General features: G+C 50.7%; 1 protein-coding gene across 1 annotated transcript; it reads right to left on the minus strand.

The window, feature by feature from the left end:
- Positions 1-452: 452 nt before the first annotated feature.
- On the minus strand, positions 453-22,328 carry ESPL1 (extra spindle pole bodies like 1, separase). The gene is made up of 31 exons (XM_061415927.1): positions 22,199-22,328; positions 21,715-21,807; positions 20,496-21,539; positions 20,111-20,215; positions 19,831-19,951; positions 17,341-17,477; positions 16,149-16,342; positions 15,628-15,867; positions 15,262-15,406; positions 14,801-14,939; positions 14,464-14,603; positions 13,091-13,225; positions 11,794-11,913; positions 11,124-11,295; positions 10,626-10,754; positions 10,339-10,495; positions 9,615-9,724; positions 7,595-8,592; positions 6,818-7,142; positions 6,466-6,621; positions 5,884-6,097; positions 5,592-5,782; positions 4,877-5,004; positions 4,631-4,753; positions 2,579-2,734; positions 2,298-2,468; positions 2,068-2,172; positions 1,781-1,896; positions 1,421-1,504; positions 1,088-1,252; positions 453-816 (listed from the first exon to the last, which is right to left on the minus strand). Exons 1-31 carry the CDS (start codon positions 22,211-22,213, stop codon positions 615-617), a joined length of 6,330 nt encoding a protein of 2,109 aa, XP_061271911.1. The 5' UTR covers positions 22,214-22,328; the 3' UTR covers positions 453-614.
- Between the last annotated feature and the right edge of the window lie 1,673 nt (positions 22,329-24,001).

A 24,001-nucleotide genomic window follows, 5' to 3' on the forward strand; every position in this document is an offset into this window, starting at 1 on the left:
GATTCTTTACCATCTGAGCTACAAAAACTCTCCAGAACCTGCCGCTAAAGTGTCATGGCACTGACAAGTGTTAATAGCTGAATGTGGGGGAAGGACAATATCCACTTTGGAGGGGGCAGGGCAACCGAGGCAGTAAAGCTAATGTCATTCCGAGGATACCAGAGGCAGGAAGTCAAGATAGCTATGAGTGTACCTGGCCAAGACATTCTCAATGGATCTATATCTGTTTCCTCGGGGCTTTGTCCCCACTTAGATCATTTTGATGCCCTGCTGTCCTTTAGCTTTGTCTGCTGGGGCCAAGCCAGGTCCATCTTTTTCCTGTGGTTTGCCTTTCTTCCCAATGCTCTCAGAGTTGGACTGTTGCAAGTTATTCTTATCTATAGTACCACATAGTGGGAAGTGGGCAACAGTCTTATCTTCAAATGTTCTCAGAGAAACTACACAAAACAGGATTTCAAGTAATGTATCTTTATTATATTAAAATTAAATCAAAAGGAAATCTTTCATGTAAAACACCGGAAAATTACTTAAAATATTTATCTTCAGGGCCAAACCTAAGTTTGGAGGTAGAATAGTCACATAGCTTCTACCGGCAACAGGAGAGCTCCAAGGGGTCACCGCAGGGAGACAGGCAAGCCATAGGCTACAGGTGCAGCCCCAATAAGGTATTTGAGTCGGGGAGCCTGGCGGGCCTGGCTGACATAGTACAGAAGGGGGGCTCCTGAACCTGCTCTAAGCCAGCCCTGCAACAGAGCCTCTGTGTAGCGGTCAATGTCACGGTCAGTCACGTCCCAGAGGTTACCTAGGAACAGGGGGCTGGGCAAAGAGAAGGAAGAAATACAAAGTAAGGGCTCAAAAACTTCTGATTCATGGTGGTGAATGAGTTGAGAGGGATTAAACCAATGAGAAAGCCCCTTGGCCCATCGTTCCAGGAGGAGGATAGATGATGACAAAGGGGTAAAGGCCCAAGCATGCCAGGGAACTAGGATGGGAGGAAAATGGGGCACAAAAGAGCAAGGATTTAGGGTTCAGACCTGGGAAAGCACTTGGGGTCGGGACCTTGCATAGACTGCCCCTCAAGACTTACCAGCCAGCCATGATATACTTGAGCACAATGCCAGCCCCCTCCAGGTTTCCATGCACAGCCAGGGCTGCGCTGCTGCAGCCGAACAGCAGGGCCACTGCCCGGCAGCTCAGCCGCAGGACAGCCTGCCCGTCCAGGAAGCGGGCGCCGGCGCCATGCCCTGCATAGCTGAGGCAGAAGGAGGTGAGATGAAACTGACCTCGCAGGGCCAGGCCTCGGCACTGCCTCCAGAGTTATCCAGAGTCAGCCAGGGGCTCCAAAGCCCCAGAGCAGACCATGATGATACCCACCCTCTGGGACTGTCCCTCTCCCCATCTCCCTGCCCTGAGCACTCACATGTACAAGTCACGCTCCGTCAAGGCCGTTTGCACCTGTTCCGGGCTCGGCACCTCCCCAACCACCCCTTTCCAGCCAGCTTCACTGCAGGGAAAAAGCAGTGAGAAGGGACTTAACTGGAGGTGCAGTAGTTAAGACTGCACGCCCAGTGCAGGGGGCGGGGCATTGATCCCTTGTCGGGGAGCTAAGATCCCACACGCTGTGTGGTGCAGCCAGAGTTAGATGTGTCATGTGGCAAAAAGGGCAGAAGGGACACTAGGAAGGAGGTGGGCTGCAACATTTGATTCCAGAGAAAAGGACATTTACCCCTGTGTTGCGTCTACCCTTCCCTACCACTCTTCTTACTCTTCTCCCCCTGACCTGCTAAAATGGGCTCGGAATTGCTCCTCTGTGCTTGACAGGTTATTGTGAGGGTTTAGGACGTAGAAGGTACTGCGAGGATCCACTCCTTGGCTCAGCACTGATGAGGCCCCAGACTGATGGAGAGACACCAGTGATCAGCATCCCAGTTTGGTCGGAGCACTCAAGCTCCAACCAACCCAAGTCCCCGTCCATTCTTAAGACCGCCTTCCTCTCTTGCCACGTCTCTCTGCCTTTTCTTGTTCAATTACCCATCATCCCCACCTTCCATTCCCTGAACCCCACACCTCTTTGATGATGGAGTAGCTGAGTAGGAATCGGAAGGAGGGCAGTCGAGTGACAGGTAGGGCCCGGAGGCTGGGTATGCTCTCCCACGGCAGCTTCTGTAGGTCCTGGGCAAAAAGCACTCAGACGTTACTGTCCTGAGGCAGGGGTATGCAGGAGGCAGAAGGGGTATGGTTGAGAGGAGGTGCCCACTGCCCACCAGATGCTACCCATATGGCTACTGGCTCTTTACCTTGTCCAGCACTAACACGAGATGCCTACTGCTTGTTGATGTCTGACCTTGGAGACGCCCTACTGCCTCACCTAGGAGCTCTTGGGCTCGGGCTGGTCGGCCTGGGCACAGCCCATAAGCCAGGGCCTGCACGTCCTGCGGCGTGAGGGTACTGGCACCGCTGAGCATGATCTGCAGGGGACCAGTGGTCAGTGAGTACAGGAGCTCCCCTTTCCACCCGCAGTGGCAGGTGGGAAAGAGGTAAGGCGCACTTCATCCTCTTCCCTGATTTCTCAACTCACTCTCAGCAGAGTGGGGTCAGGATATTTCCAGCCACATTCCTGTAGTGAGTCTTGTAGATGGGAGGCCTCCCGGACAAGGTCGGGGTCCTCGCAGGATGGCAGCAACAGCCCCCGCCAGCAGCCCAGCACGTACTTCTCTAGGGAAGTGGCGAGAACCTGGATGCACAACAGAACCATCAGTGAGAGAGGAAGCCAAGTTTCTTTCCCCACAGGCACCATCTTGGAGGCAAGGAAATGCGTCTTCCAATGAGTGGATGTGTCTTATGTATCTTACGACCAACATAAAAGGCAAGAGAGCAACATTTTTCATTTGCTGAGACTCTGAGAGAGTATTGATAAGATAAGATTTGTAATAAATCACTACATTTGGATAAATACAAACAGGTGGGCAAAAGCCAAGTCAGGAAATGAAATGAAAATTATGGCTGGGAGTCTGATGTGCTGCTGTGCTTAGTTGCTCAGATGTGTCCAACTCCTGAGACCCCATGGACTGCAGCTTGCCAGGCTCCTCTGTCCATGGGGTTTCTCCAGGCAAGAATACTGGAGTGGGTTGCCATGTCCTCCTCTGGGGAATCTTCCCAAACCAGGGATCGAATCCAGGTCTCCTGCATTGCAGGTGGATTCTTTACCAGCTGAGCTACCTGGGAAGCCCTGGGAGGCTGGTATTTGGCCTTAAATTCTTATTTTGTACTTATCTTTAAACATTTCATTGCCATAACCCCTTCAAGTCTTGGGCTCTGGTTTATTTGGTTTTTGTTTTATTGTTTTTTTTTTTTCTTGCCGCACCACATGTATGTGGGATCTTAGTTCCCAGACCAGGGATTGAACCGGTACCCCTTGCAGGGGAAGCATGGAACTTTAACTGCTGGACAGCCAGGGAAGTCCCCTTGTGCTCTTGTTTAAAGTGCTTCCCAAGTAACACAATGTTTATTTAGGCCTACACTTCCAGAAACAACAGTTAGAACTGGACAAGGAACAATGGACTGATTCAAAATTGGGAAAGGAGTACGACAAGGCTGTTACTGTCACCTTGCTTATTTAACTTATATGCAGAGTACATCATGCGAAATGCCAGGCTGGATGAATCACAAGCTGGGATCAAGATTGCTGGGAGAAATATGAACAACCTGAGAAATGCAGATGATACCACTCTAATGGCAGAAATGGAAGAGGAACTAAAGAACCTCTTGATTGACGGTGAAAGAAGAAAGTAAAAAAGCTGGCCTCAAACTCAACATGAAAAAAATTAAGATCATGGCATCCAGTCTCATCGTTTCACGGCAAACAGAAGGAGAAAAAGTGGAACCAGTGAAGATTCTCTTCTTGGGCTCCAAAATCACTGCAGACGGTGACCGCAGCTATGAAATTAAAAGACGCTTGCTCCTTGGAAGGAAAGCTACAACAAACCTAGACTGCGTATTAAAAAGCAGCGATATCACTTTGCTGACAAAGGTGCATACAGTCAACGCTAAGCTTTTTCCAGTAGTCATATATGGATGTGAGAGTTGGACCATAAAGAAGGCTGAGTGAGAAGAATTGATGCTTTTGAATTGTGGTTCTGGAGAAGACTCTTGAGAGTCCTTTGGACTGCAAGGAGATCAAACCAGTCAATCCTAAAGGAAATCAACCCTGAATATTCATTGGAAGGACTGATACTGAAGTTGAAGCTCCAATACTTTGGCCACCTGATGTGAAGAGCCAATTCACTGGAAAAGACCCTGATGCTGGAAAAGACTGAAGACAGAAGGAGAAGCAGGTGGCACAGGATGAGATGGTTAGATAGCATCACTGACTCAATGAACGTGAATCTGAGCAAACGCCAGGAGACAGTAGAGGACAGAAGAGCCTGACATGCCATAGTCCATGGGGTGGCAAAGAGTCTGACACAACTGAAAAACAGCAACACCTCCAGAAAGGACTTGAGGTAGTTCAGCACAGACCTGGGACAGACCCCCGAGACTTGAGGTAGTTCAGCACAGACCTGGGACAGACCCCCGAGAGAGGAGATATTCTAGGGCAGGCCCAACCCCATCCCACACTGGGAACACACACCTCCATCCTGCGATCCAGCTCTAGCCGGCCAGTCCACCATTCTCGCTTGTCAGTACAGCTGCTGTTCTCTTTCTGCTCCTTCTGGATGGCGTCAAACTCTTTCAAGGCCGAACTCACAGAAAGCTTTGGAGATGGGTTGTCTAAGTTCTGCTTGTCCGTGTGACCAACATCTCTCCATCCCCCAGCCACAGGTAGACCAGAAGCCTGCCCCAGCCCAACTCTGCTCCCTGACCCCAGGAAACTTACCTTGCTCTGGGAAGTGGGGATCTGTACAGTGACCGGGGGTTTGTCTTTTTCCAGCCGGGTCAGCAGGAGGGTGTTGCCCACAGTTCCAGGCTGGAGGGTGGCCAGGGCCAACACACACACGGTCACCCCTGGCACACAGGACATGTCCCGAGTTATTTCAGCTGTTACATGGAATTCCTTTCACTATCTTCTGCACTCAGTCCCTGTCCGTCACTCAAGACAACTCCTAGAAGTCTTCCCTGATCACTGGAGTTCAAAGTGCTCTTCCTTGCTCTAACAAGTCCATGTAGATAGACCATGTTTTGCGTTTCTTTGTGTCCCTACAGAAACTAACAAAATTGCCTCCTCTGACCTGCTCCCTTCCCCACTTCCCACTCACAGTGAGGCACTCAAATCATCAGTGAACATGTTTCATGTTAGCATAGGAAAACTCCAGACACCTGAACTTAGCTCTAAAGAAAGAAAGACATTGAATCTGCAGGTAACTCAAACTTGAGATTAAAAAAAAAAAATAAGACTTCTAGATTTAAGGTTATATCTATTTGGTGAGAGTAACAAAATGACTAATCAGTGGCAAAGTATGACATGCCCTTCTACTATAAGGATCACACATCTGTGTGTGAACTAACTAATGCCTGAAGATCCTTCACCCAACTCTTTCCTAAGAAGAAGATGCATCAAACAACAGCAGAGCCAACGATGCCTGCCACCATACCACTGGGAATCAGAGCAAGACGCTCCCGGAAGCTGTCCTTCTCAGGCTGGGGGAAGTGGCCAGATCCCAAAGGCCTGAAGGCAAAGAGGCGCTGGATTCGTGCCAGAGGGATGTCTCCAGGCTTCTCCTGGAGGTGCAGCCCCTGCAACTGGTCTGCTATGTCTGGCGACCCTCGGTGCTTCTGGGCCTTGCTGTAGGCGACATGAGTGGAGGTGAGGTCTCCCTCCTTCAAAGTCTGGAGCCTCCCCTCTAGTCTGTCCCAGCACAAGCCTGAGGGATGGGGGGCACTCACCTGAGCTGCCTGTGGAGGTGGGTAAGCAGCTGGTGGCGACAGGTGACGGAGACAGACTCGGTGACAAGGCAGGCAGTGGCACAGGGATCCCGCTGGCCCAGGCACAAGGCCAGGAGGCGGCAGAGGTGGGCATAGAGCCCACTAGGAGGGCAGTGACTGATGCCACGGAAAGCACCACTTAGTGAGTCACAGATGGAATCCAGGGTAGACAGATCTAAAGGAAGGACAAGACATAGATGAATCCCTGACTTCCTGAGAAAAATCTTTCCAAGAACCAGTGCCCATCTCCCCTCCCACGTGGAAAACAGCAGCTACCATTTCTGAAGGGCAGTACGCCAAGCGCGGTGCTGTGCAATTTACACGCAGCCACTCTCTCCACACTGCCCCAATTCCATTTGACAGTTAAGTAAATTGAAGCTCAGAGAGGTGGAGTGACCAGCATTCAGCTAGTAGAGAGTGTGCTGGGATTCAGACCCACGTTCAAGACTACTGGATCCAGATGGGGATCCAAAACCAGAACCAAGGACAGAATGGAAAGGTACTGGGATCAAGTGATCAGATCTCGGTGGTCAACATACTTACCGATGGCTACAGGGGCCGAGGGGAGTCTGCGCCGGGGACCCAGATCCATGTCTCTCTCCTTGTCTGGGCCAGGGCCGGGCAGCTCCTCTTTGCTGGCATCCCGTCTCAACACCTCACATTCTCCTACGGCTGAATCAGGCCCTGGTGTCTTCCCACCTAGGCAGACGACACAACTTTTCTATAGAATTCCCTCTTCCTGCCATCCCTGTGCTCTCCCTTCTAGGGTCCCGTCCCAGAGCCAGCAAAAGCACTTTCTTTCTGTTCCATCTTTGGCTCCAGTTATTTCTTGTGTTTTGACCCCAGGGCAACCTCAAAAAAAATGGACTTCTGCCTTCCACCCTTGCCCTCACACCTGAGGCTGAGTCTTCCCCATCAGAGCCCCTGAGGATCTCAAAGCTCATTTCCATCTGGTTGTCAGTCAGTTCCTCAGGGATGGTCCTCATCATCTCGGGGCCCGGCTCCTCACAATGTCCTGATGCCACCTTCTTGACCCTCCGGCTTCTGCCACTGAGGCCGGGGGCACTGCCTGACGTGGCCACTGAGTTAGTCTTCACACTCGGGCCCTTCCTGGCCCGGCCCCGGCCCCGGGAAGTAGTGCCCTGTCTCTTGGACCCCTCTGCAAGCTGTGCTTCAACTGAGACAAGGTCTTCCAAGTCACTGTCATCACTGAAGTTCACCTAGAATGGTGGGAAAAGGAAAAGGGCCAGGGGGCCTTCAGTGACAAGACATGGTCTGCCAGGAGGTGGCGCTGTGGAGGCGCCATCACCGAGGCCCTTGAAAAAGATTTAAGAATTAACCTCCTGCATAATCGGCCATACTCAATCAGGGACAGTAACTCTGATGTGGAAGGAGGCAGAGGGAGAAGGACCAGAAGATCCAGAGGAAGGATGCAAAGGGAAAGGAACAGGCTAGAACTAAGAAAAGTCCCTTCCGTCTGAAACAAATGAGGTCTTGAACTAGGTCTCGTTATGGAAGATATAAGGGGTCCTGTGATACGTAACAGGAGAGCTACAGACAGTTCCCACCCAGCCCTGGGAAGCTATTCTGTAGAAACACCTGCCCTGCAGAACTTTTCTCCAGGACCACCCTCACCCAACACCAGTACCACCTAGCTATAGTCCCACCTCACCTTGAGGCGTGTCTGGATCCTCCGTTGTACCCTGGGGGCCTTGGGAACCTCAGGCTTGGTCTTTGTAAGGAAGACTTCCTCAAATACGGTGAAGGGTACCCCAGGGCCGGCCTGCCTGACCCGGCCTGGGGGCTTAGGTGTACAGGGTGGTCCTTCACCTTCCAGACCTTTCAGAGAGGTATGTGAGAGGGACAGGGTAGCAGAGCCCACTTGCTGGCGTCCTCGTCTGGACTGTCCTGACTGTTTTTGGTTCCGAGGCTTAGAGGGTTCTGAGCCTGTGGGGTTCTTTATTGATGGTGGCTGCCAGCCCCAGGAGCTTGCAAAAAGTTGGGCAGTGCAGCAGCTGAGGCTGGTCAGCTTTGCAAGGGCCCGGACCAAGAGCAGGCTGGCTCGCCAGGGCTCCAGGTGGGGTATCCGCGCCACCACAAACTTTAACCCTGACTCCAGGACCTTTCCCAGGCTCTTGTTTGATGGCTGGCTCAGCCCCTCCAGTGCCAGCTGTGTATATGCCTGAGCCAAGATCTCATCAAAGAGGCTTGGGACAGGGGAGGGGGGCGCTGTGTGATTCAGGGAAGCCTGCAGAGCTTGGGCGAGGCGACCACTGGCTGCAGGGCAACCCTTCAGCACCACCTGCAGCAGATCCAGCCCCTGGGCCTCATGGCCCATGGCCAGTCTCAGCCCCGCTGTGACCAACACCCAGCGTAGACAGACCACCGAGAGGACAGGGCTGGCACAGAGCGAGCAGTCACAGGTGGGCAAGTGGGTCAGGAAGCTGGGGCTGGGCTGGGGCTTGGTTTTCAGGATCGGGGAGGAGTTAGCAGAAGGTGCTACAGGGCCAGGTTCCTTGGCCACGGTGGCCACCAGCTCCAGGGCAGGGCCTTTTAGAATGAGCTCTTCGTCCGGGAGCTCTGGAGGATGGGGCACCCGAGCCTGCTGCTTCTTCTTCTGCAGGTGGACCTTCTTCACAGAGTCCGGGTGCTGCGCTAGTCCGAGAAACTCTGAGCAGAGAGTGGAACAAGCATTACAAAACTAAGAGAAATGACACCAGTGTGTCTACCCCAGCGGCTGATGCCCTCATCTGCATTATTTTAATACTTACTAATGGCTCATATATATTACCGTACTAGCACACTAGATATTGGCATAGCTTACTGTTTTTTAAAATATTTACTTATTTGTTCATCTGTGCCAGGTTTTAGTCATGGGGGGATCTTATTTGCAGCATGTGGCATCTTAGTTGTGGCATGTAAACTCTTAGCTGTGGCAGGCAGGCTCTAGTTCCCCTGACCAGGGATGGAATCTGGGCTCCTTGCATTGGGAGAGTGGAGTCTTAGCCACTGGACCACCAGGGAAGTCCCTTAGCTTAATGGTTTTCCCTTGAACAATGGATCAGCACAACCCACAGAGTCTCCATCTCTGCAGCTCAGAAGGCTGCATGGTTCAGGCTGGCAGGCAAGCACCCAGAAGCCCAAGTCTTAATCCTGGCTCCTGCCCCTGACTAGCCCCATGATCCTAGCCCTAAACACTGAATTTCTCAACTTTTCTGAATTTATAAATGGAAAAACTTGACATTCCCATTTGACTTCCCAGGGTTTTGTATGGGTCCAGTGAAATACTACAGGTAAAAGTAGTTGATAAGAAAAAAAAGCACCATAAGTACAATATTTTATTATTAGCCCTAATCCCTTCTGAGGATGCTACAGTTGTGCTGCCCAATATAGTAACCACACACGTGGCTGTTGAACATGTGAAGTGTGGTGAGTACCCAAGGTACTGAATAGTCAGTTTTATTTAAATTAAAATATCTTAGCGCTGCAAAATTAAGAAGCAGGTAGGGTTAGTCCTAGACAGGCCATCTGAAGGAGAACACCAATGGTCTGACAAGTGAAGGGAGTTTTGCCCTGGGACCAGAAGTCAGTCCATGATTTAGAAGGGAACCAAACCTTGACATGTAAAGCTGCATTACGGTGTGTGCGTCACCCTCACCACCACCCACGGGCATGTGGGCCTGGCTGCTCACCTGTGCAAGACTCGAGCAAGAACAGAACTTGATGCAGGTCCGACTGACAGAGGTCCATGTCATTGCGTGCCAGCTCCAGCTCCCCCTTCAGCACCAGGAAGAGGGCACACCTGGTTGGGAGAAGTGATGACAGACCCATCAGTGGAATTCCTTGTTTCCCTGAGGAGTCTCTTTCTGCCCTTTCCCGGGCGGAGCCATCATAGTCTTTTCCAGCCTCCAGAAAGCCTTTACTTCCTAAAGCTGCCTTTAGGCACTCCCTGGGGAAACCCTCTGTGCTCATCTCTCAAACCAGCCCATCCTGGTGCCTAAGGAGAGGATTTCCCAAATCAGATTCCTCACTGAAAAGATCCTCTTCAGGCAAAGAGATTTAGGGAATCACTGTACACTGGACCTCCCTTCTGGAGATTTACAGTGTGTATTAGCATACTGGAGGATATGATAAGTTCTATAGGAAACCCCATGGACAGAGGACCCTGGGGGCTACAGTCTACGGGGTCGCAAAAGAGCCAGACACGACTTAGCAACTCAACAACAATCACAATAGGAAATAAAAACATCTAATCTTGATTAACTCAGCATTTCCCACTTATTTGCCATGGAATGCATTCTTCCATCAACCCCTCCAAACATAACATGTTAATCTGTGGACCAGTTTGGGAACCCATGGTCAAGGTCGTAGGCACTGAGGTTTGGGAATCACCAGGCTCTTGGGCCCTGTACTCACTGGTGTGGTATCTGCAGCTTTGTTGTAAGTTTCAGGGCCTCCAAGCAAAAGGCTTTGGCTTCGCTCACACTACCAAGGCGGCCCAGGCGGGAGACCAGCTTCTCCGAGCAGCTCAGCACCTCAGAAAGAACCTGCCATTTTTGTACCAGATTTTCACCTGCAGCAAAGGAGATGAGACCATCATCACGTGGAACCAGGATCCACAGCCTGAATCCTCTGGAGACAAAACCACCAGCCCTACCAACTAGTCTGCTCATTCCCACACTGGCTCTCCTCCTGGGGCTTACCGTAGTCCAGAAATGGTGTCTCCACAGCTGTTTTCTGAATTGAGAGCACATCGCTGCCCATGAGCAGGAGGATGATGCTTCGGAGAAGCTTATGGGAGTCGATGAGTGCTGTCTCAGGTGTCTGCCAGCCTGGGCAAGTGTGGGGGGAAGGTAGGAAGGACAAGAAGGGAGATGATGTGGCCAGAGCTTCCATCACCTTCAAATACTAAGATAGCAAATGCAAAGCAGGCTCTCACCCTCTCCATCCGTGCTTAAGGCAGACAGAGATAATCAGTCACAGAACTCCTTCCCCCTAAGACCAGTCTCAGAATCCTTGTCAGTTCAGGGTAGTCACTGAGCAATCGATTAGAGTCAGCAAGTGAACTGAAACTCATTTGCTATCCCAAGCCTACTCTGGGCAGCTTCTAGACAGGCTTGTCCATGCAGCTGGACAGCAGATGGGACAGCGGACAAACCATACACACCCAGCAAGGAGGCCCAGCTGCCCGCCTCTTTCACCTTGGGCACACAGTTGCTCCCACAGCGGGGCCAGCAGGCTGTCTGGCGAGAGACTCAGGTAGGCCGCCACCAGCTGCAGGGCCTGGACACGCAGCAAGTACCAGGCCTTGGATGCCCTCTGGAGGGCAGGGTCCTGAAGCACAGACAGCAGCAGAGCAGCACCCTCAGCCACCTGGGGATAGAGGGTAGGGTTGCAGAGGAGAGCAGTGAGTGAGGTCGGATCAGCAATTTAGAGCTTGGGATACCCCTAGAGATCACGTGGCCCAAGCCCCTGCTTTTCAGATGTTAAAAGCTGGACAGAAAACTAGAGTCACAAAGGGCACAAGATACCCAGTCACATAGCTCATGTGTGAGAAATCCCAGCCTTTTAGATCCCTCAACTGGATCCCAGTTGAGGGTGTCAGCGTCATCCCAATTTCTAGTCACCGGACAGACTTTGCCCCTTGTCCTCGAGAGAGCTAGAAAAGGATGAAAATGGTGGAATGGCTCCTAGAGAAGTACTGGTGAATGATCCTTGGGAGAAGGTGAGGTGAGGAGATGGCTCTGCTTCTCAGGGCCAGGAACGTTCTCCCCAGTTCCAGAGAAACCTCAGGAGCCAGACAGATGTCTGGAGAATCCTAAAATCCTTCCAAACCCCAGGACCTTCGGAGATCAAGAAAGTGAGAAGCACCTTCTGGCGAGCGCAGCAGAGTCGACTTCGTAGGAGGTCACAGGTCAGGGAGAGGAGCAGGTATGTGTCTGTGGTGCGATCCAGAAGCTTCAGACTCGACTCTGCTTCTTCCAGGTGCACCTGAGGAAGCAATCAGGGTTTCTGTGAGCATGCTGGTGACCAGGCAGCCAGACTGTTCCAATTAAAGTGGATTAAAGTATTCGCAAGCAAAATGTTGAATACATCCAGTTAAATATTAAATTATCTCAAATGTTATAATCCATGGAACAGAGAAGCCTGGTGAGCTACAGTCTCTGGGGTTGCAAAGAGTTGGACACAACTGAGCAACTAACACAAACATACGTAGGAATTATTCTCTTACTAAAGTGCTCATTTAGTAGCTTTCAGTTAACCACTAAGCTAGAGAGATAAAGCTGGATAAGCAGTAAGCAGGCCCTTCTATCCAACAGCTTGCAGTGCAGTGAGGCGGGGCAGGGGGTAAGGGCAGGGCATATCTATCTCATCATGATACAATGCCATCAGTGCTGTGGGGACACAGGAAAAGTGGCTGATTTTGCCCGTGAGGAAGAGGACATTTAAAATGCTTTACAAAGGAGGAGACCATTTAGCTAGGCCTTGAAAACAAAGTATGTGTTTGCTGAACAAAAAAAAAGAAAAAAATGGTAGAAAAGCAACTATACCCCAATTAAAAAAAAAAATGGGGGTAAGGGTGTATTTAGGGTGGAGGGATTAACACAGGCAAAGGCAGCAAGGCCCATACAAGAAATATAGTGGTACAGATGGGGTTCATGGTAGGGAGTGGCCAGAAAAAGAGTGAACCAGTGTGCAGAAGGCGTGCAATTCAGAATAAAGGATCTGGACCATATCCCTCAGGTAATGGAAAAGTCCACAAAATCCTTTAAGCAGGAAAGAGGTAATAAGATCAGATCTGTGCCTGAAACCATCATGCTAGAACATGGAGTGGAAAAGGAAGGAACTGGAGGCCAGGAGACTGGTTAGGACACATTGTAACAGCTCTCAGTGAACAAGCTAGGGCACCAGAAACCATTGGGAAATACAGGATTAGTAAACGGCCTTCTGCCTTTCTGTCTTACTGGGCTATGTAACAGTAAACAACTGGGAGATGGAGGGAGATGCCTCTTCTTCCCACAGCCGCCTCCCAACCACCCTTTACGATCCTTCAGCCAAATGTGATGCAGAAGGCAGAAAAGCTGCCCCTTTAGTGTCCCATCTTCTCAGAGAAGAGAAGCCAGTCCCCGAAGCCAGGTCTGCAAGCTGGGGTGGCTGGCACTTGTACCTGGGCGTAGCTGGGACAGCCGAGAGTCAGGAGGAGCTGGGTGACTTGGCAGGAAGAGCCGGCTGCCTTCGCATGGTCCTTCAGTCTCTGTGAGGCGATCTGGACGAGCAGGAGGACCTCCAGAGCCTGCAGGGGCTGGTAGGCCGGGAGCAACGCGTTTACCCAGCTTGTACTCAAGCCTTCATTTCCACCCCCTCCTCTCCAGCCCTGTGGTCTAATCTGAGGGTCTGGGTGGAATGCGGCCACCCAGACAGAGTAACCATTAGCCATCCCTAAGGAGCCGGAGAGGAGGGCAGCCGGGGGGTGTGCAAGCCATCCTGCCCCCTCCCTTCTATTCTAAAGCCTGCATGCCAGCCATCATCAATAGCCAGGATTTACTGAGCACTTACTATGTGCCAGCCACTATACTAGCTCACTTTATCTTCATAACAATTCTAATCCTAATTTTACAGATGAGGAAACTGAAACTTAGGTAGGATTAAGCTGCTTGTCTAAGCCCACATAACAGGTATGTGATAGAGGTAAGATTCAAATCTAGGGCTCAGGCAGCCTCCCCAGTCTCCTCCTGCTAGGAAAGTGGCCTAACACCCATAGTACAAAGATCCTTTTCATTTTTTCATAGGTTCCTAATGTGGGGTCCAGAGAAGAACTTCAGGAAGTCCTTGACACCTCCCAGCACTGCATGTAAAAATGTAAAATTGTGTCTACAGGTGTTTGTGTATTTTTTCCTGAGTATACACATCTCAAATTCTCTGATAATTAGGACTTCCCCGATGGTCCAGTGGCTAAGATTCTGTGCTCCCAATGCAGGGAGCCCATGTTCGATCCCTGGCCAAAGAACTATATCCACGTGCCACAACTAAGAGTTCACATGCCGCAGCTAAAGACTTGGGCAGCCAAATAAAAATAAATATTAAAAAAATTATCTGATAATTACTAATAATTATGGCTATCATTTGAGTATTCCATTTATACACACCATCTTCCATGCATTATGTTATTGAATGCTAACAAGGCTGAGTTAATATTATTATTACCCTCATTTTATCTTATTTTTATTTTATTTTTTTGGCTGTACCGTGTTACATGTAGGATGTTAATTAATTCCATGACCAGAGATCCAACCCACATTCCCCTGCAATGGAAGAGTGGAATCAGCCACTGGACCACCAGGGAAGTCCCATTACTCTCCTTTTAGAAATAAGGAAATGAGGGCTTGGAAGGTTAAGCAACTTGCCTAAGGCCTTGGGTTTAGACTTGGGGAAGCTGGTGACAGAGTGTACACTGGGTGACATGAGTTCCCGGCTGGGACACAGGCCAAAGAAGGTGAAGGAGCTGAGTCTCTGGTCTGTGTCAACACACTGTCCCGTTACCTTTGCCACCAGCTGATAGAGGGCCGCTAGGATCTGCAAGGAGGCTGCTGTTTGCTGGAGACACCGTACAGCGGGCACCTGCTCCGTAGTAAGCACCTCCTTCCACAGGGCCAGGGCTTGGTCCAGGCATTTGGACTGTGCTATAAATCAGAAGAAAGGGACCAGTCATTCTCACACTCTGGGCCGTCTGGGGAAATGTGGTCATCTTTCCCATAATAGCCTCTGCCTTGTGCCCACCTCCCACTCATGGGGAGCCTCTCCCACAGCTGGGGGACCCATCCTGTTAGGAGGCCATCGAGGAGGCCGCATCCAACCTCGCTAAGTTCACAGCCCTCACCAGCATCCGCAGCCAGGTTGCAGGCAATGTTACTGTATAGGAAGCGATCTTCCTGGAGTTTATCTTCATAATTCAGGTCATTGACTTCAAACTCCTCCAGGTTACAAGGGGCCTGGGCTCTCCGATCCCGCTCAATACCCTGGATGGGGTGGTCAGGGTGAAAAGCAGGGTTGGTACTAGCTTACTGGGCTTCCCAGGTGGCTCAGTGGTAAAGAATCCACCTGTGATTCAGGAGAGGGGGGTTAATCCCTGGGTTGGGAACATCCCCCAGAGAAGGAATTGGCAATTCCCAGTATTCTTGCCCGGGAAATCTCATGGACAGAGGAGCCTGGTGTGCTACAGTCCATTGGGTCACAAAGAGTCGGATATGACTTAGTGACTGAACAACAGCTAGCTTGCTGGGGTCCAGGGAAAATAATCCCTGAACCCAGTCCTGCTCAGCCCAGAGCAACCGCGCTCACCTCCTGCATTTTGGCCTCCAGGGTACAGATGTAGAGCCACAGCAGGGCCTGGGCTTTATCATCCAAAAGCCGATCTTTGTCCTGGGCCTCAGGCTTCACAGACTCCAGAAGCTGCAGAGCTTCCTGGATGGCATCGAGGGCAGTGCTGTCAGGAGAAGATGCACTTAAGCCCGGCTTAACCATGAGATCTGGCCGCAGTGTCCCAGGAAGGGCCTTCTGCAGCACGTTGGCCTCACCCTTCAAGAGTCCCCATGACCACAAACTACAAGGGGCGCTCAGGGACGTGGAGAGGGAAACAGACTCGGAAAAGGGCAAGAGCACCCAGGGCCAGAAGCAGGAGTGGCCTCCCCTGCCCTTCCTCCTCACCAGTCAGTCTGCTGGGCAAAGTTGTGATAGCAGAGCACCTGAGCCAGTTCCACCAGGTGGGTGGCTCGGGCCCAGGCCCCAGCTGGCGTCTCCTCGGGGCTCAGCTCCAGCAGGTCACAGATGACATTGAACCGTTCCTGCCCTGTGTTGGCCCGCACTGCCTTGTAGGCCTGCAGCTCCTCCCTGAGCAAGCGGGCCAGGCTCTCCGGGTCCCAGCCACTCAGGCTGTCTCGCAGCGTCCTGAGAGACGGAAGGCTCAGCACTCGGAAGACTTGGCCCCACGCCAAGGAGTCCCCGCCTTGGTTTGCTGAGCTCAGTTTCCAGGGGTGAAAGCAAGAACACCGCCTGTCACTGCTGTCCCTCCCAGAACCCAGCCCCGTGCCTGCTCATACTTGGCACTCAATCAATCACAGTGAACGGAGGGAACAGTGCCTTTCTCAGCCACGAGAATGAACGTGACCTTGAGTGCCAAAAGCAGCTGTGGCCAGGAGACTGGGTCATCCCCTTCCCCACCAACTCACTTCAGCTGTAGCTCCTTGTCTCCGGCTCTGGCAGCATCCATCTTGACCCGAACCCAGAAGGTGACTGGCTCAGTCATGTGTTCGGGGCCACAGGGCTGCAGGGCTGCCAGCCACAAAGTCACCATTTTGCAGCCCTGGGCCTGTTTACCCAGTTTCTTTAAACTCTCTATGTGTAGCCGGAAGCACCTGTGCAACTGACCAGAGGAAGAAAACAGACCAAACTGAAGAGGGGTGCAAGGAGTACGTACCATGGGAGAGTATGTGCATGCATGCCCACGGTCCTCCTGCCCCCTAGACTCGCCCCACAGCAGGAGACACCTAAGAACTAAATATCCTGAGTGCTCTCAGCTTGATGCTTCAACCCATCCCACCCACATATCCATTGCCTACACCCTTGAAAACCTGCTCCTCCTCCTGACCCTCACCCTCCTCAGCAAATCGCCACCTTCTCCTGAATTGGAAAGCAAGACCATCCTGGCCTCCTCCTTCCCCTTCTCACACAGCCAGTCACTCTCCGGTTAGTCCTTGACTTCTTGCGCCCACCCACTTCTGTCCATCCCCCAGGAAGCTGCCTCAGTTCAGACGCTTGCCCTTTTCTGCCTGATCTGCTGGAGCCACCTGGGTGCCCAGTGTTGTCCCTGCCCTCCAATCATTCACTACAGCGATGCTGAGAAACCCAAGATGCCACATCTTGGGTTGTGGCCTTGAGAAACCCAAGGCCTCCACATCAGTCCTTGAGAGGCTCATCAGATGAAACCCAAGGCCCTCTGTGACCCATCTCGCCTGTTAATCCAGCCAGCCCATCATTTCATGGGTATATTCTTGCTTTATGATAGTGGTTCTCACTCTGGTTGGCCAAAGGAACTCCTTAAAAAATCCAGATGCCTGGGCTCCAGTGCCAGAGAGTCTGAGGCAATTAGCTTGGGACAGGCTTCAGAATTTTTTTTTTCAGTTCACCCGATTCTAATATCTAGCCAGGATGAAAAGCACTGGCTGGGGATCAGGCTAAATATAAAAAGTGAGTCAATCAAAAAAGTAAATAACAGTACAGGTGAGGTCTGGGAAACACCGCCCCAGGTACCGGTGCCAACATGCAGCTCCTGACTCTCTACTCCAAGGTCCTGGCCAGGCCCTTGCATGCCACTCGAGTCCCCTCCTCCCTCTCAACATCACCTCCCTCCTACCCGCGTACCTTCTCAGGGGGCACCTCAGGATAGGTGCCTGGCTTCACTGAGCCCAGGTGCTGACAGAGGGGCTCGGAGATGGCACAGGCTTCGGCATAGAGCTTGTGACTGTAGAAGCTGTAGGCCAGGTTACTGGTGTAAGAGACTGCATGGGAAAGAGAGGACAGAGGACCGCAGGAATGGCTCCATGCCCTCTGCTATTGGAGGGGCAGTAGAGAGATGCTCAACCTGTGTGGTCAGCTCAGCAGCCCCCAGATTAGACAGCAACGCCCATTGCTAGGGAGTGAGAATGGAGCCGTTCTCCTCTCCCGGGTTTCAAGTCAGCCTGAGCCCTCCATTCCGGAAGGCAACCTCACATCACCCAGCCCCTCTGTACCTTTTTTTAAAAGAAATATTTGTTTATTTGGCTGTGTCAGGTCTTAGTTGCCAGCTGTGGGATCTTCATTGCATCATGTGGGATCTTTAGTTGCAGTTCAGACTCTCTAGTTGTGGTGTGAGGGCCCACTAGTTGCAGGGCACAGATCTCGTTGATCTGTGGTGCACAGCTCTCGTTGCTCTGGGATCCTAGTTCTCTGACCAGGGATTGAACCCAGATCACCAGCATTGTGAGGCGAATTCTTTACCACTGGACGACCGGGGAAGTCCAACCTCTGCCCTTGTTTTACGAGCCAAGCCCTCATTCCCATACAGGGCCCATCCGTCCTCACACACTGATCTGTCTTCACCTTGCTTCAAATGTCAGCATTTTGCGGGAAACACTCTGGCCTGTCCCTCACTTCCCTCTTCTTCCCTCAGTCCACTGAAGCCTCACTAGCCTCCCCGCTGGTCCTTAAACACACACCACCTCTATCCTGCCACAGGGCCCTGGCACTGGCTGCTCCCACTGCCAGGGATGTGCTCTCCCAGGTGCCTACTTGGCCAACTCCCTCCCACACTCCAAGTTGTTCTCATGTCACCCTCTTCATGAGGCCAACCCTGACCACCTATTTAAATGGTAACTTGCCCCCTCATCTACCCTGAGCTCCTAATTCCCTTTCTTCTCCTGTTCCACTTTTCCTTTCTCTCCATATTTCTGATCATTTTCTAACAAGTTCTACTTCAGTGATCCTACTGTTTATGATCTTTCTCCCCCAACCAGAATGTGGCTCCATGACAGCAGAGCTCTTTGTTTTGTTTACTGACATACCTAAGAACTCGAAACAGTGCTTAGCAGCACATAGTAGGTACTCAATACATATTCACTGAATGAATTAATACACTCTTCCTAAATTCTAGTTTAGGCAGCTTCCTGGCTATTGACATAGATGGCTGGAAGAAAATAAAGTAGGACTTCAATATTCTGTGGAAAGAATTTTCATACTGTTAATTTTTGTGACTTATATTTTTTTGCTTCTGTGGCTAGATTCAACCTGAAAATATGAATATGAAAAATTTCCAAAACCTTCTAGTGACTGAACTCTTTAGGTTTACATAATTTAAACTAAAGGGCCATGCTTTTTGTAAATTAAGGGGGAAATTTATTATGAAATACAAAAAACAGGCAAAACTAACCGATGCTGTTAAGATAGTGGTTACTATTGGGGTGCGTGGACCAGAAGGAGGAACAGAGGGGTCTTCAGGGGGTTTAAGTCATACTCTTTGAGTTGACCTAGATGCTAATTACAAAGTATGCTTCCTTTGCAGAAGTTCATCCGACTGTTTGCTTATGACTTTAGTATTTTTCCCTATGTTTATTTCAATTAAAAAAGGTGGGGAGAAAAAAAAAAAAGTGGGGAAGTATATACACCTGTTGGCTAATATATACATATTACCTAGTGTATACACATATAGTATATATACATAGTGTGTCTCTAGCAGGATGCATAAGAAATTGACCATATTAGCTGCATCTGCAAAGTGGGATTGGGTTACTAGGATTATGAGGAGCAAAGGGACTTTTCACTGTCTGCCCTTTTGTGCAATCTGAATTTTGAATGATGTGAATGTTTTGTCTGGTTTTAAAAAATTTAAGTTATGACCATTCTACATGGGCTTCCCTAGTGGCTCGGTGGGTAAAGAATCTGCCTGCATTGCAGGAAACATGGGTTCAATCCTCAGGTCGGGAAGATCCCCTGGAGAAGGAAATGGCAACCCACTCCAGTATTCTTGCCTGGAGAATTCCATGGACAGAGGAGCGGGACAGGCTGCAGTCCATGGAATGGCAAAGAGTCAGACATGACTGTGTGACTAACTTTCACTTTCACATATTCATGAAACACATGCCAAGTCATTTCAACGTCAATGAGAAAAAAAAATTATATCTGCTCTGGTAAATTAGTCTCATCACTTCTCTACTGATATTAAATACAGAGTAATGGATACTTATAAACATCTTTTCACTGCCTCCAAAAGCCACAGGGAATCCCAAAGAGGTCAGAACTATCCAGCAAGTGCTACTTGCCTGCCTAACAAGTGATGACTCTCCCAAGAACCCTGCATCTGACACCCATGGTACTAACCAGTCATCCCCAGGTAGTCAGTCAGCTCTCGGCCAGACAGGCCCTGTAAGGCCTCCAGCATCCAGGTAACAGTAGATCTGCAACTGTCCACTAGCCGGGCCAGGTCAGCCAAATTAGCTTCCTGAAGGGACAAGAAAGGTGAGAAGAGACAGGAGACATAAGAGGTCCAAGATGATGTCCACCCAACTCCATGCCCAAAGCAACTTCAAAGCTCTACCAAGGACAGTCAAGCAACCCCAGATCCTAGGACCTGTCCAGGTTTTTTGATTCCAGATGGTACCTGACAGCCTTGGGCAAAGTCATAAACCACCGCAGTGTAGAGGTGAAGTCCCTGAAAGTGTATCTGAACCAAAGCCTGCAGCTGCTTGGAGGAGTCCCCACAGACCTGAGGAAGGAAGGGAAAGGCCGGTTGGAGGGGCAGAGAGCTCCAAGCTGAAGCCTGGCCCAGAGCCCTGGAGAACTGACACCGCCTGGGGAGTAGGAAGAAGGACATCAGAATGGACCCCCGCCAGCATATACTAGGCTGCTTGCTGGCTGGCCAGGCATGGTCCAGAGAGCAGCTTACCAAGGCAGAACCCAGGGTCTCCAGATCTTACCAAAGACCCTAGCCGGATAGAGAGGCCACAGAACCACATTCCCACCCGACCTCTGGGTCCTGAACTCACACCATCCTGCAGCTGCTGGATGAGGGAACAATGGCTGCCAAGAAAAGCAAAGAGGCTCAGAATGGCATCAAGTCCATAGCACCTCTTGGTGCCTCGCTCCAGGACTGAGAGGAAGAACTGGCAGCTGTCACACAATGCCCGCAGTGGGGGTGATGGTGCCTCCAAGCTGTTCTTCAGGACAGCTGTTGCCTTGATCAGAAGCTTGGCCACTGCCTGGGGTCCTCCTTCCCCAGCCAGCAACTGTTTAACTGCCAGCTGGCACAGCTGGAGGCTGGGGGCCAGACTGGTGTTCCTTAGGTAATCGTGGGCCTTCTCCACTGTACTTGTGGCCCTGGTGTAGTGGTGGTTCCAGCAGAGGCGACGACAGTGTTCCAGGGTGAGCTCCAAGAGACAGAGGGCCCTCTGTGGGGAAAGAGGACCAGGAGAGGCTCCTTCACCCACCAAAGCTGTGATCACATGCCTGGAGAGCAGGTCATCTAGGAACTCAGCATCTGCTTCATTTAGACCATGCCCACTGGCTTCAAATAGCTGATGGGCAGCTACCACTCGACAGGCTGTTGGAGAAGCAAAGTGGGGAATCTCACAAGGGATACTTTCATCCTCCAAGAGTACTAGAAAGCTCAAGGCCTTTAACCGAGCTGAGAATGCAGCTCGCCGCTCCATTAGGGCTTCTGCCCCCTTCCAAAGCAGAGAAAAGCTGCCCCGAGCCACAGCCTCGTAGTCCTGAGGAGCAGCTTGGCGAGGACATTGCACCAAGCAGGCATGGAGGGGCTGAGCGAGTCGGAGAGTGGCTTCTGGGTCTCCCTGTGCAGCAACATTCCGCAGAAAGATGAAGAGAATTCGTTCCAGGTAAAGGGGTGGGCGCTGGGGTGTAGACATCAAGTAGCCCTCGCAAGCCAGCTCCGCCAGCTCCAGCAGGCTTCCCAGGTGCCTAGGGCAAGCCAGCTTGACAGTCAGCTGCTGGTTGCAAGCCCTCAGAATGGCATCACAAGTTTGTCTCCTCTCGGAATCAGACCGGCAGCTGGGAAGCTTGGTCAGGAACTCCTAGGAGAGGAAGATATGAATGAGGCTAACGAAGAAGAAAGAGATGTGGAAAGGAAATAGAAACAGGACTGCCCAAGAGAGGATCTCCTACTCATCTGTCTCTTCAAATAAGTTAAAAAACAAAACAGCTCAGCTTCGTAAGCCAGGTGTGTCCACAGTCGAACAGCGCGCCCACCTTCAAGTCAGGCAGCAGCTCTTCAGTCTCCTTTGGACTGCTTAGCAGGGTCCCAAAGTTGACTCCTCTGAAGCTCCTCATGGTGCCGGAGGGCTGGGGGAAAGGAGACGGATTAGGGAAGGCAGAGAAGATCTGTAAAGGAGCTAAATGAAGGGCGAGAGAAGGGCTTGAAGGTGCGGAAGATAGCGGGCAAAGAAAGCCATCAGAAATCCTGTCGGAAAAAAAGCCCATGCCAGGACGCCGGGCTCCCATTATAAACCGACGCTTCTGCTATGCCTTCCTCCCAGCCTATACCCGGCCTCACTACCCATCCTACCAACCAACGCCCCACAACAGAGGCCTCCATCGAGCTCTCCGGCGCCCACCAGGATGCTCCGAGGACTCCCGACTTTTTTAGTGGAACCGCCTGGCCTATCCCTAAGTCAGCGCTGGGGCTCCATTCACCTCGGCGCATACACCGTTCACGAGTACCTCCAGGCCTTACCGTCCTAGAGATCATTCTTCTTTCCAGGGCCAGGAGTTATCACCAGACTGAGTACTCCGCAAGGATCCAAAATGTAACCTTCCTTTTCCGCGCCAGCCCTTCCTTTCAAATATCCCCAGCGACCAATCAGCGAGAGTTGCGTAACGCCGGCGGGTCGCGAGGCTTTCTGGGAGTTGTAGTTTACCCGCCGCTCTGGGTCGTCACGTGATGCCTGCGAACGGGATCCCGCTGCTCTGGACTTTACGACCTCTTGGGGGCGCGGATTTTCCCACCTTTTCCAGTTGGGGCAGACCTCCTCAGTTTCCTGCGGCTTATCTGCGGTCGTGAAGGCCAGCCCACTGCCTTTGTCACCTCCCCTTTACCGTCAGAACTCGGAAAGAGTTTAAATTTCCAGAGAAGAGAAGTAGACTAGACAACAAGAAGAACTTACTTGGAAACTATCGATTTGGGTTACTAGCAAAAAAAGGGCGTAGCCTTTCAAGGAATTCTTTAAAACTGTAGTTTTCTGAGGGGCACTGACACAAGTACTGTAGCGAGTTCCAGCTCTCTCTGCCTTCCAGCCTTGCTCCCTCCATCAGTGGGATTGTTTGAGAAAGACAGAATTTTCTTGATGGGGGTGGAGGGTAGATGGGTAGGGTAGGGGCTGTGAGTGAAGAACTACGAAAATTCATTCAGTGGAATATTTCACAGTTTTTAATGGCTTGTGTTCGGTGAGTACAAACTACGTCCCCAAACATGCGCATTTACTTGACTGCTTCTCTTCCCTTCCTCCTCTAAATAATTCAGTTCAGAACTCTGTGTTCAGTTTACTCTATTGGATAACTCATCCTTCTCTGTTACTGGTTTTCTTCATCACTGTCAACCGCTTTTAAGAGCTGAGAATCTAGCCGGGAAGACTATTTAAAACAAACAAACCAACAAAAGAATGACTCGAGAATCTCAGCGTTGAAATGGTAATATTACTGCAGGGGTTCAATGTGTGTTGCAGAAGTTACCTATCTCTCATAGAGTGAGGGAACCAGCAGAGAGGAGAAGTCCATAAATGATTAATGATACATCAGTTCTCTCAATATTTATTTCCTCTTGCTTACACCTTAACAGGCAGTGCCCTGACAATGTTCTAGAATTTTTTCCCTCTTCAAGGGAAGAAAACATCCTTTCTTATGCATCTTCTACTTTTAACAATAAGAAGGAAGTTCTTTAGAGATCAAAAAGTGTTGACCAGTGTCAATTTGAGTCACATAATTCAAACACTCAACAGAATCCCTGATGTTTATAAAGAGACAGTAATGGGGTGGTGGAAAGAGCTTTCAAGTTGAGCCTGGACAGAGGAGCCAGGTTCTAGTCCCAGCTCAATTTATTATTAATCTGTGAAATAGGGTAGTAACATCAAGCCTCACTCTCTCTCAGGGGTTTTGCCAGCCTCAAACAGAAAAGCCTTGAAATGCTCTCCAAAGGCCCAACAAGGCTTAGCAGCCACATGTTTTATGTATATATTGATATATAAAGATGTCATAGATATATGAATGATTGTTACAGTCTTCTTGTGGATTTCAGTTATTTATTTATTTTAAAATATTTTATTATTTATTTGACTGCATCCAGTAAGATGAGACGGAGAAGGCAATGGCAACCCACTCCAGTACTCTTGCCTGGAAAATCCCATGGACGGAGGAGCCTGTTAGGCTGCAGTCCATGGAGTTGCTAAGAGCGGAACACGACTGAGCGACTTCACTTTCACTTTTCACTTTCATGCATTGGAGAAGGAAATGGCAACCCACTCCAGTGTTCTTGCCTGGAGAA

The sequence above is a fragment of the Bos javanicus genome, chromosome 5 (genome assembly GCF_032452875.1).
Source record: "Bos javanicus breed banteng chromosome 5, ARS-OSU_banteng_1.0, whole genome shotgun sequence".
NCBI classification, from domain to species: Eukaryota; Metazoa; Chordata; class Mammalia; order Artiodactyla; family Bovidae; genus Bos; species Bos javanicus.

Bases quoted from the DNA above. Each gene is read 5' to 3' on its own strand.
- ESPL1 (XM_061415927.1), bottom strand. The intron at 10,496-10,625 runs GTAAGCCCCAGG...CCTTTGCTGCAG, and splicing joins GACACCATTTCTGGACTACG to GTGAAAATCTGGTACAAAAA. The intron at 6,098-6,465 runs GTAAGTATGTTG...TCCTTCCTTTAG, and splicing joins CTCGGCCCCTGTAGCCATCG to ATCTGTCTACCCTGGATTCC.